The sequence below is a fragment of the Syzygium oleosum genome, unplaced genomic scaffold (assembly GCF_021117445.2).
Source record: "Syzygium oleosum isolate NSW1041296 unplaced genomic scaffold, Sole_v2.1 Sole_v2.05, whole genome shotgun sequence".
NCBI lineage: Eukaryota > Viridiplantae > Streptophyta > Magnoliopsida > Myrtales > Myrtaceae > Syzygium > Syzygium oleosum.
The window spans coordinates 1518107-1531193 of NW_026607489.1; the positions used below are offsets into that span (position 1 = coordinate 1518107).

General features: G+C 36.3%; 1 protein-coding gene across 2 annotated transcripts; it reads left to right on the forward strand.

The window, feature by feature from the left end:
- On the forward strand, positions 1 to 3973 carry LOC115680810 (F-box/FBD/LRR-repeat protein At1g13570-like). Of its 2 annotated transcripts, none has more exons than XM_056311800.1 (5): positions 1 to 390; positions 1041 to 1082; positions 1971 to 2810; positions 3162 to 3317; positions 3505 to 3973. In XM_056311800.1, exons 2-5 carry the CDS (start codon positions 1080 to 1082, stop codon positions 3781 to 3783), a joined length of 1278 nt encoding a protein of 425 aa, XP_056167775.1. In that variant the 5' UTR covers positions 1 to 390; positions 1041 to 1079; the 3' UTR covers positions 3784 to 3973. The 2 variants fall into 2 exon arrangements, with proteins under 2 accessions (XP_056167775.1, XP_030460509.1); XM_030604649.2 differs by having other exon boundaries at positions 2 to 390; positions 1947 to 2810.
- Positions 3974 to 13087: the final 9114 nt, after the last annotated feature.

Genomic DNA, 13087 nt, shown 5'->3' on the forward strand with positions numbered 1-13087 from the left:
TTGCGTCATTTTTCATTTGTGCAAAACAAACAAGGTTTATGAACGTTCTCCGACCAAACCTCGCCTGAAAATCACCAGTTCCGGAGCGTCCGAAGTTCGTGGGCCAGTCACTTTCAGAGTTCCACTCATCGCCAAATCCTCTCTTTCTTGTACCCCTTTTCTCCTTCTCGGCTTCAGGTGCGAGACTGCAGAATTTCGGGGATTGGAACGGTAATTTCACCCCCTCTCTTCTTTGTCAAGGGCCTTTCGCAGTTGCTTGCTGGAGGGTGTGCGGGTCGCTTTCGGATGGCGTCTTCGACTTGAATCGGACTCAGCGGCCAAAATGAGTAAAGCTTGAATCGGACCTTGTCGAAATCCTCGACACCCCATTTCTTTTGCGCACCTCCCCAGGTAATTTGTGCCCATTTCTATGAGTCTGTCGATGGTCGCAAATTTTGGTTCAATTCCCTGTTTTGCTTGTCGAAATTTGTTCGTACCCTTAAAGAAGGACCACCTGAAATTCTTCTAGGGTTGCAGTGGCAGTTCATTATCCCGGTGAACACATTCTATCCGCTGATGGGTTTGTGATTGGTTGTTTTTTTTTTGTATGTACTTGACCCAAAATTTTCTTGGCATGTATGAGTTGTTATGTCCGAGGTTGAATTCACGGGTTTGTCAAACGGAAAAAAGAAAGTGTAATGACTGAGTTTTAGGTATACGGGTGAAATGAGGGTGCCCAATTTGTCCACAGTCGCCTTTTGCTGATGATTTTGAGCTTATGATGCTTCTGTTCATTTCAAATGTAAGCAGATGTTTTAGCCGGTGAAGTTGAATTCACGTGTTTGTCAAACGGAAAAAAGAAAGTGTAATGACTGAGTTTTAGGTCTACGGGTGAATTGAGGGTGCCCAATTTGTGCACTGTCGCCTTTTGCTGATGTTTTGAGCTTATGATGCTTCTGTTCATTTCAAATGTGAGCAGATGTTTTAGCCGGTGAAGTTGATTCATGAGAAAGATTCTTGCTTTATGTTTTTCACTTGTTTTTTTTTTTTTCCAATTTCAGGAAGGGCAAGGTTTTTGGAAATAGCTGGAAGAAAGCAAGATGGTAAGCTGGATTTTTTTTTCTGTAGCTGTCATTGTTCTTTTTCTTTTCCCTTTTTCATTCTGAAGTGATATAGATGTCATTTGTTTTTCCTTTTCATGGACCAAGTTGTGAATTGGTTTACGAATCATGTGAAATTCAACAGTTATATCTTTGCGAACTGGAATGCTCCATCAGATACTAGACTTGTTGATTGTTTGATGTAATTAAAGGCAGTCTGTTTGAGGTGCTCTAGTACACTCTTGACACTAGGAAAGTAAAATGGGTTAAATTCAAACGAATTGCATTCTTCTGCATGAAAAAGATTACTTCGGGGAAGAGGGAAAAGCAGATTCACTCCAGTGGTGCTTCTGAGTTCTGATCACGGCAATTAGTAGGAGGTATCTAGGGATGCCTCGAGGAGTGTTCTTGCAAAGTACAAGCCACAAGTGGTCATGCTTTTCATGCTGGCATGCGTGCGAGCAGCAGCTCAATGGCATGCGTACATGCACCATATATTCTTAAGAATGATATTCATTAGAAAGATTCTGATGTTGTAGAGGGATTATGTTCTATATGGTGAAAGCCGGAAAAAGGGGGCATTACTTTCTGACGAAGTTGGATATGTTATATTTTGGAGATGCTTTGCTTGTGTTCATACACTAACCTCTGTTTTCTTATATCGAGTAGTTTCATTGGTTCTCCTGTTGATCTTACATGTTCTATGATAGACTTAATAGACGACGTACTTCTAGAAGTAGTAGTGGAGATGTCTGCAATTTTTTATCTTGATCCATCATGCTACGTGTTCCCCCGTACTCTGACTTCCCGTGTGAGATGCACTTTGAGAAAATCTTACCTTTTCTTTCTTTTGATTTAAATTCTTAGTCAAATGATGGACGAATCTTGCAGCAGAGAAGAGAACCACCCAAAAGTCCTTGCCAGACGGAGATCGAACTGGATAGGTTCAGTAGCTTGCCAGGACATATTATAGATCAAATCTTGTCTCAGTTGTCAATAAGGGATGCCGTAAGAACAAGTGTTCTGTCAACAAAATGGCGGTTCAAGTGGGCCACACTTCCAAATCTTGTATTTGACAACCATTGTATTTCACTTACTTCCCAAGACCAGGCAGTCATCAAGAGTAAGCTCGTGAGCATTATTGACCATGTTCTCTTACTTCATACTGGTCCTGTGTACAAATTTAGGCTTTCTCATCGAGAGCTTGTTGGTGTCACTGATATCGACCGGTGGATTCTCCATCTGTCAAGGAGCCTTATCAGAGAATTTGTTCTTGAAATATGGAAGGGCCAAAGATACAAGCTGCATTCTTGTTTGTTTTCATGCCAGAACTTGACACACTTGGAGCTGTTCAATTGTTTGGTCAGACCTCCATCAACGTTCCATGGCTTTAATAATTTAAAGAGCCTTGACCTGCAACACATTACAATGGGGCAAGATGTGTTTGAACATCTCATAACAAGCTGTCCTCTTCTCGAAAGACTGACGTTGATGAACTTTGATGGTTTCTCACATCTTAACATTGATGCACCAGGCCTTTTGTTCTTTGACATTGGAGGTGTTTTTGATGATGTAAGTTTTAAAAATACGTTCCAGTTAGCTCTAGTTTCCATTGGCTTGTATGCCAAAGATAAGATCAGCAAACGGCCTGGTTGTAGCAGCAATTTGCTCAAGTTCTTTGCTCATTTGCCCCATATTCGAAGACTTGAGATACAGAGTTACTTTTTGAAGGTAATGGTTTTTCACGCCACTTAACAGGAGCTTATGTGTGTCTACAAAATGGATAATTATTGATGTAACGGATCTATATGACTTTGAAATATCTTTTTTTTCCTTTTCCATAATATCTTTAGCCTTTTTTTTCCCAGTGAGAAATTGAACTGTGAAATCATGAAGGGTTGTTCCTTACTTTCATAGTATACAGTATAGTGTGTACTAATTCCTCAATTTAAAAACCATTCTCTTGACTATTATACTTTTCCTTATCTTGATTCTATGTCCCATCTCATTGGCTTCCACACTACTCTATGCACATGTTCGCTGGTGATTAGTGGCTTTATTGTATTTATTCTTTTTATCCAGTATTTGGCTGTTGGGGATGTGCCATCAAAGTTGCCTAGCCCATGTGTTGATCTCGGTTACCTTTCCTTGCGCATAAACTTTGATGACTGGGAAGAGAATAAAGCTGCTTTATGCCTATTAAGAAGCTCCCCAAATTTACAAGAACTTGAGATATTGGTTAGTCTTCTGGACCCCTCCAACTCAGCTTAGTATTTCAAACGAATTAGCATTCTTGGTGCTGGCCTTTTACCTGTACATTCTGCTGATTTAAACATGCACTGTCCCCGGTAAATTAGCAACGCTTGACTTGTATTCTGGAATTGATGACTTCTGGGATATTTGATGTCATCAAAACTTGGTGTAGGCTCGGCCCGAAGAAGTTCCTACAGAGAGTTTTGTTAGCTTTTGGGAAGGCGAGCATTGGAGTTGCATGTTTGACCAACTGCGGCTGGTGAAAGTTTCTGGAATATCTGGAACAAGGCTTGAGCTGGGTTTCATAAGCTTCCTGCTTTTGGCTTCTCCTGCACTTGAGAGGATGACCTTGAAGCCTGCTTCAGCCAATGGACAATTGCTGATGTTGAAAGAGTTGCTGCGGTTTCGGCGAGCATCCGTCCGCGCAGAAATTGTCTATTTGGATCCATGACATCTTGGGATTCCGCAGCTGCATCCTCTGGCAAGTACTTTGGTTAGCAAAGTGACTCACCGTGTCAACACATGGATTCTCATGGTTTTTTGAGCATTTTTGTTTGGAGAGTTCACTTGATTCAATGTGTGCTTGAGCACTAAACTGCATGTATTGAGATCAGTGGAATTGGCCATGATATTGTGGACTATGCTTTATATATCCGTTTCGGGAATACTTACACATTGCGATATGGGTGTTTGACTACCAAAGTAGTTAGCTGGTTGAGAATCGTGGAGTATTCACAAGTTCTATTTTAGGGGATGTTCATTATCTTATCGCATGTAGTCATCTCCTAGAGGACATCATCGTGCTGTAAGTTAAGGTCTTGGTAGTAGTATAAGATGTACCATCTTGATTGTTAATAATGTAGAGAATTTTTATTTATGTGTACTCTCTACCTGTAGATGAGTATTGTTATGATGCACCAGAACTTTTTAAGTTCTGCTCGATTGTCTCTTTCGTGAGGTTAAATTGTACTGCGAAGGTCCTAGCTACTACTTTATCATATGAGATGGAAGCTTGAACTTTTGGTATTGGTGTTTAAAAATTGCTTTAAAGAGTCAAATTTGGAACAAAAGTATGTTTTCTTGATTATTAAATGTATTATTATATAGCTTATCCCTGGTTTTGCAAACCTTTTCAGATTCATTGCAAAAGATATTTAAGTCAAGAGAGTATTTTGCAGAGAGTCCCTAGTTGCTTTCCTCGTTAATCAAGCTTGATCTGTTAATTACTTAATTTTCTATAAAGGTCTCAAATAAAAGAATATATCTCCCATTTAGTAATCGGCCATTTTCTTTTAATATTGGGTTAATACCGCGAAAAACTCCAAACTGGTACATTTGTGACAAATTTACTCAGAACTAATTTTTTGACCACTAAAAATTTTAAGTTGATACACCCGTGACAAATTTACCAAAAACTAATTTTTTGACCATAAAAAATCTCAAACTAGTAGACATGTGATAAATTTATCCCAAACTAATTTTTCGAACATAAAAATCTCAAATTGGTAATTTTGTGATAAATTTACCCTTAGTTAGCGGACCAATTTGGGATTTTTTTTGTGGTATTTACCCTATATATTTCCATATGGACTTGCCATGTCACCATACCATATCACCATGTGTCATCCACGTCAGTAAATTTAACTGGAAAATTCGACGGAAGTTAACGGAGGGTAAATTTGTCATAGGTGTATCAGTTTGGGGTTTTGCATGGTCAAAAAATTAGTTTAAGGTGTACCAGTTTGAGATTTTTCGTGGTCAAAAAATTTATTTTGGGTAAATTTATCACAAGTGTACCAGTTTTGAGTTTTCGTGGTATTAACCATTTAATATTACCCATTAAATTCATGAAAGATTTTCCTTATCATGGTACGGTATGAGGGGTTTGTTATCAAGTTAAAGAATAGATGCAATCGACATGTTTATCTTATGACACATTTGACATCACTGGTTATCAAAGTTTCATTGGCAATGCAATTCATTGCATTCTTTGATGATTGTCTTATTCAGGTTTTTGAATGAGTGGAGGAATTATCTGCTTGATGGAATGTCTTACAATATTTGTTGAATATTGAAAGAGTTTTATTTATTTATTTCAGTACTCACTTCATTAGTCTGTAAATTCAAGTTATTTATTATTTTTCCATGCGCCAAATATATATGCTGACTTATACGTTTTTCCAAGTACAGGCTAGCAATTTTAACTATTTTTTGACGTTTCATAATTAATTCCATCTCGAAGGCACTAAAAGACAATTGAAATAAGGTTTGGCTTATTTTCTTTTAGGCTCCTTTAGTTTCATGAAAAATGAATAATTTGAATTTTTTTGTTTAGAAATGATTATTTGTATTACTTAAAGTAAGGATAAGTACACTAGAAGTCCTGAAACTTGTCGCGAAAGTGCTGAAACCTAAAAATTTCAAAAAATCAAATCAAATCCTTCCGCTAACACCATCAATTTGGCTAATAGATAATGCTATCGTGGCATATTTTCTCTCTCCCACATGGCCTTTTTTTTTTCTTCTCGAAATCTTATTTAAATTAGATTAAAAAACTAAAAAAAGCTAAAATTTTATTTTAAAAAAATGAAATTGGGAAAAAAAAAAAAAGAATGGCAAGGGGCCTCACCGGTGGGGTGTTGTTGCTACCCACTGACAGTGGGGTTGGCAGAGGTCGCTGGCCTAGGCAAGGGCGATTGGCTCGCCAGCCTTGGGGAGGGTCCCCAGACTGGTGAGGCCTTGTGTGGGGCTGGCAAGGGTCGCCGATCCCAGTCGAGGGTGCCTAGATTTGGGTGAGGCAAACTTGGGCTAGCCTTGCTGGCCCTTGCTCGAGGTTGGCAAGCTGGCCATCCTTGCCTAGGATCGACGACCTTCGTTGGCCCCTTTGGTGATGAGCGGCGACGGCACCCCACCAACGAGGCCCTTGCCATTCTTTTTTTATTTTTTTCCTAGTTCTATTTTTGTGGAAAATAAAATTTTATCCTTTTTTTAGTTTTTAATCTAATTTAAATAATATTTTGAGAATAAAATAATAAAAAATGCCATGTTGGTTAGCTAGATTGATGGTGTCAATGGAAGGACTTGATGCACTTATTTGAAAAGTTTTAAGACTTGATTATACTTTTTGAAAATTTTAGGACTTAATTGTACTTTCGCGACAAGTTTTAGGGCTTCTCATGCACTTATCCTCTTAAAATAATTAGTCAATAAAGAATGTTTTCATTAACAAAACAATTTATGTTTAAATATATACGTGGATGATGAAAAAAAAGTTCATTATTTTTGTAATAAATACAAGAGTTCATCTTCAGAATTTTTTTTTCAAATTATTAATTTTCCATGAAACAAATAAAGTTTTAAAGAATAATAAGAATCTTTTGGTTCATACAATTGTCGTGACCTACCTTTCGAGGACCAAACTCGATGAAGCGGGTTCAGAGGTAAGTATTCATGAAACAGTCCGAATGGCACATCATAAAAGACGGTTTACTGATGTATCGATCTTTTGTTCATCGATAAGGTCCATTGATCATGAATGTGGAGTTTCTCTAAATTCATACCTCGCATGACAGCGGTTGCTTTTATCTTTTTTAGCAAATAGGAGTCGCCACTAACCTATGTTGGGGGTCGATTACGATACCTAACCAAAATGCATGAATTTCGCTTCGGTTTCTACGAAAACCAGAGATCATGAGTTCAGGGACTAGCTTACGTTAATATTTCCACTAAAGCCCTTTTGGTACTGCTAAACTTAACATAATTGTTATTTACGTTGTCATGCATTTTGTTTTTTACCATTTTCATGCCAAAATCTTAGTCCACTAGGTGATTATGCATTTTGTTTTTCTGTTTTCCATTTAGAATTCTAAACTAACCCTATCTTAGTCTAGAAAAGAGATTTTAACAAAATTTGCATTGAAAAGGCGATGCGTAAAATAAACACACAAGGTATTGAAATAACGAGCTATTCTAAGTGCGAGAAAAGAAAAAGCCCGCAACTCGTCAGGTGTTTAATACAACATGAATAGAAAGACCCGAGACATAGTCGGATAACATGAATTGTGTACAAGTCGAGACCGGATTGGACATCGGTCTTTAGTCACCATCTTCGAAGTTGTTTGGTCATCTTCTCCATGGACCGCATCATGGGTATTGGTTTTACATTCGTACCATACATTCAAGTGGCACTCAAACAAGATCAAGCACGAACATTCAAGCATCAACTCAAGAACGGGCCTCGGGGTCGATCTTTGTTTTACATGCATTCCGATCATGCCACCTACTTAATCAACTAGTCATTGATTGATTAATGGTTAACGATAACGAACCACCATTTGTATTCACAAAACAATGGCTCATATCAGTTAACCCCTAAAATAAGGTCTAAATGTTCACTGTGGGCTACCCAACGATCATACATTGGGCCTAGATATACATTTAACAATCACATGCGTAACAATGAATAAAGCATGCATTTAAGCTCATAGGCCTTGTTGATTAATCAATCAAGCAATGGAAAGTGGGCTTCATAAGAGGACTGCTTATTAAGTTATTATTATCAAATTCGGACCCCTTTTGTTCAAATGTGATTAATCAGATTAATAATGTCTAAATTATGCAAATAAGGTGTCTTTAGAAAGTTTAGATCGTGAGGATTAAAAGTCAAGAAGACCATTTTGCCCAATTCTCGCCCAATTTTTTCAAAAACAAAGTTTAGTCCGAAATGACAGACTGGACCCGATTCTGTTAGGGATTTCAAAATAAAGTTGGGAAAAATAACAAACGTTATCCAAACCATGTGAAAATTTCTAGGCAGTTAGAATTTTCTATGTGTAACAACTTTTGTATTTTGATCTTTTGGTAAAAAGTCCTCTAGTTTTGTTTTTTTTTATTTATAAAAATTGGTTTTCACCGATGACTCATTTGCAAAATGGTTTTGAGGCCGAGAGGACTATATCCGGAATTTTTAGCAAATTGACCCTCCAAACGTTGCTATTAGGTCCCCAAAATTTTCAATTCACATAATGAGGCCATAATGAACAACTTTTAAGTTTTAAGTTTTTCCTAAAAAGGTCCCTAACTTTATGAAAATTGCAAAACCAATTCGGTCACTGAAACTGGAAATTTTTGGATCAAAACACAGAATCTGGACGTCTTCATCAAGGACCAATTGGACCATCCAAATCAACATGGAATTGCATGAAATTTTGAAGTTTTGTAGATCAAAGTGTGTTATATAACTTTCATGAAGAAAGTTTTTCCAAATAATGATCAAAAAAATTTATAAAAATTATGAAACATGCAAAGTTCAATTTGAAACCGATTATCGCAGATTAGATGACGTGGCTTCTAGCATTAATCGTGTATACTAAACCAATATGGAATTTTCTGAAATTTTTATACTTGATAGATCTAGATGTGTTCTACGACTTTCATGAAGGAAGTTTCTTCAAACAATAATCATAGAAAATTAGAAAAATTATAGAACAGAACAATGTCAATCAGGAAATCACAAGAAGAGAATGTAAAGTCATTATTCTAGATTCTGATCCTAATTTACGAAGTGATTTTCGCCCAGCAAACGAAGCCCGATCTAAGTATACGACCTATCAAGTTGAAGCTCATGAAGTATAGATCAAATTTCTAGTTAAACACTTTTTCAGATTCTAAAATTTTCGAGCTCAAATCAGTACTGAAGCATGCGGGTTCCTCAGTACACGATTTCACCAGAGGTGGTGGTTGGTCTTGCGACCAGCCTTGGGATGCCAAGAGGGACAGCGGCGAGGCAGCGTTATGCCGAGAACCTGCCGGCAAGTGGTTGGACTAGGCGGGAGAAGATCTGGCCGAGAGAGAGAGAGAGAGAGAGAGAGAGAGAGAGAGAGAGAGAGAGAGAGAGAGTTTAGTTGAGAGAAAATGGCCCAAATTGTTTCCTTAAGAGTAAAAAATATTTCTTAAAGGTTAATGATAGATGACATGGCATAATGGATAGCTATGATGTACTCTTAATGGATGGACATGATTGTTTGCTTATCCCTTAAGAAAATTGGTTAAAATTTGATTATAGGGGCATTTTTGTAATTTTACTAGGGGTATTTAGTAATTTTGGGCATAAAGGGACTAGTTGGCCTTGGCTGGTTGGAATGGACTGCCGGCCGCCGAAATTTTGGCCAGGGAATGGTCGGCTCGAAGGGGCCGGTTCAATTTCGATCAAACCGAGTTGAACCGATTTGACCCGAGTTTGACCAGGTTGAACTGGTTCGGTTTTTGGCTTAATTTTGTTCCAATTTCATCCCTATTATGATTGATTGACCCAATTGAATTGAATTTGATTAAATTTGATTGAACCAATTTGAAATACAAATACAAATTGATTATATTTAACTTGTTTGGCCCAATTGCTCTTTAATTTGAGTTAAATTGCATCGCCAAACTAGACTAATGAACTTAATTGAAGTCCAATTAGCCAAATTGAACTTCAATTCATCAAATTGGATGTTAGTTTAGAATGAGCCAAGTTGAATTGCACTAATTTGACCAATTACTCTTGGATTTCTCAGTTAATGGATCATTAGATTGGTCAAATTGACTCAAATTCATGTGAATCTTTCAAAATTGATTTCGAATTTGAGTTTCATATAAGAAATTAGGCACATACGTGTCTCAATTATGCAAATCATGAAGAACTGACCAGAACCCCTAATTAGGGCTCAAATTGGAGATTTTCACTATTGGCTTGGAATTCTAAAATTGATTTGAAAATTGAATGTAATATGATCTCTAAATCAAATGTCGTGAAGGAAACTATCCTAAAAAATAATTAAAAATGAAGTAATTTTATTTTTGGTCGATTTGAACCAAATTTCGCAAATTGGGGAAAAGTTTATTCTAAACTAATTTTTGTAAAATTGATGATACCAAAATGAAATTAAGCTGAAAATGAGATGATTTAAGGGTTTTGAATTTTTTCAATTTTTTTGTACAAAGTGTTGACCAAAAGTCAACATTTTAGTACATATTTACTAAAATGTCAATTAATGGGTCAAACTTTGAATTTTTTGAAATTGATTGGGCAAAAGTGAACTTGACATTATTTTGGGATTTTTCATGATTTGACTTTGGGTTGAAAGTTAATGTTTTGATTTTTTTGATTGAGAATCGGGTTTTGTCGCGATCAGAAACCCTAATCTCAAAATTTTTACCTTTACGACGCATCAGCTAAAAAACAGGTGTCAACAACAATACACGAGGAAAAACAATGTTTTCCTTTTGCAATTGTTGACTGATTTTGATTGGATTATGACACAGCAAGTACCATTATTTTTCTCAGTTTTACAATCAAGTATCTGAACTTTTTTTTGTTTTAATCAAATGCCTCAACATTTCAAATTTGGTTCAATGTGAAGTCCCCATTAAATAAACAATCATGCTATGTGATTTTTCTCGCAGCTTGCTTACTTAACAAAAGTTAAGCCCAAATAGTGACGTGCTTGCTTATTTAGCAAATATTTTGTCATCTCCATTTAGGTTCTGGTCATAAGGTAAGATAATGTGCTGACTTGGACAATTTTGACCTCCAAGATTTATCTGTTGACTTAACATCATATCAAGAGGTCATATATAATCTTAATGTAACTGTTAATGATTATTTAGCGGCATTAGTGCCCAACTCACCATTTTTAATTTGCGATTTTAATATACCTCTCACATTCAAAAAGTTCGGTACTTTATATAACAAAAAAAAATTAGATATTCAATTGTAAAATTGGCAAGAGTTCATATATTTGTTCTATCATTACCCTGATTTTTATTTGTATCAATTACTTCAATATTCATTCGTATTACATATGCTTATTTGTAGTGAATATCTAGTTACAATATATGTGCTAATCATCATTATGAGTTGATTGGTATATCATGTTTAAATGTGCACATTGCCAAGGCTAGTACATAAGATTTGGGTACGACGGTTTTATCAAAAGGATATGTCTCAAGAATGACACCATATAATATTACTGTAAGTTCAAGGTTAAAACAGACTTATATGGCACAAGTGCCAATTTGATTTCCTTGACTTCTTATAAAGTATGTAGTTTCCACAGAAATCATAAGAGGACCGGACTTGAAAAGAGCATGATGTTAGATCACCTTAGAGAATGCTGTTTTCTGCTACACTACCACATTGACCCATGACGGCTGAATTGCTTAGCATTTGTAATAATTGTTGCCAGACAACAGACATCCATTGAGAGATGTCATGATGGTTTAGCGTTGGTGATTTTGTTGATCGGGGGTTGTTTCTCGAGGGCCATTTTATCAAATTTAAATTTTCTCAAAATAGTTTGCAGTTAATGTGGCCAAAGTGGGAGAATGTTGGAAATTCTTATAAATGCAGCCTAACATGTTATAGAATTTTAAATTGTGAATAATATTTTGCTATAAAGTAAGTTAGATACATGAGACATGGTAAATACCCCGAATGTAGTTACATGATCAAGTTATAGTGGGCTTAGCACATCTTGATTTCATTATTACAACGTAATTGGACTTTCATAGTAGGCTAATTATTTTAAAAGTGACCTATTATGGATGAGATTATTAGAATGCGCACTATACATAGACTATGGTCCCCTCTCCATCCCCTCATTCCGTCCGGGACTTCTAAGAGAGGAAAATGAGAGAATGACCTAGTTCTTGATTTATACGACTTCGTTTGTATTGATTGATTCAAAGACGAAGAAGATTGACTAAAATCAGAAATGCAATTTCAATTATAATATAGGTATTCTAAATTCTATATAAGATTTATATGGTTCCTCATCTTGATTTTATATATATATATATATATATGTATAAATTAGACGATACAACACCTAGAATAGAGATTATATGCTGGAATTTAATTAATCACGCGAATCGAAAAACTACAATTAAAAAGATAAGGTGCAATATATGATAGTAAAATACCGAAACGATAATAAATATATATGATTTGTGCAGAGTACTTTTGTTTTAGCTTTATCATGATATAGGAGCAAAAGGACTGGTTTCTTTATGACTTTTGATAGGCCTCTGGTCTCTGCAGCATCTAATACAGTGACGAATTCTCATCATGCGAGTCTTCCCAGTGGGTAATATAACTCATAGGGTTTCTGTACAACCTAGGGTTTTGCATACTTCCCACTTTAAAGAGGGACAGCATCAAGAAACATGAGCCACGAATTGAAAAGTAGCTTTTTAATTTTTATCCTTAGGAGACTTTGTATTTATCTTTTTAACTGAAGATTAAAGGAGGGCCCGGGAAATTCTTGCCTGTCCTCGATCCGTCATAGACCGAATGCCATTACAGTGAAGTGGTTTAGGAAAGTATGTCCATTACTGATCACAAGATTGACATGACTTAATTTGTGTTTGAATTTTGAAATCTATTGCTTGGCTTCCTTTTTTTATTGTCACTGTGATGTGATGCGATTGCTACATAATCACCTTTTCCTGTTAGAGAGAGAGAGAGAGAGCCATGGAGATAGTGGGAGAGCGGAGTGGCTGCGAGATTATTATAATATCCTTAAGTTGTAGTGTAGACTGGGGCAAAACACGAAATCTTATGGCTAACTTCGAGAGTAAAAGCCGCCGTCTACTTATATGTAATGAAGAGTAAACCCTAATTACACTTGCATGCAGAATACGAAGATTAAATCTACACATCATGCTCATTTTATTTATTGATCAAGCTATTTACATGTTTTATAATTACTCAC

Excerpts from the sequence above, each read along its gene's own strand:
- LOC115680810 (XM_030604649.2), top strand. Across the intron at positions 2,811-3,161 it reads TACAGAGTTACTTTTTGAAG|TATTTGGCTGTTGGGGATGT; the intron begins GTAATGGTTTTT and ends CTTTTTATCCAG. Across the intron at positions 3,318-3,504 it reads TACAAGAACTTGAGATATTG|GCTCGGCCCGAAGAAGTTCC; the intron begins GTTAGTCTTCTG and ends AACTTGGTGTAG.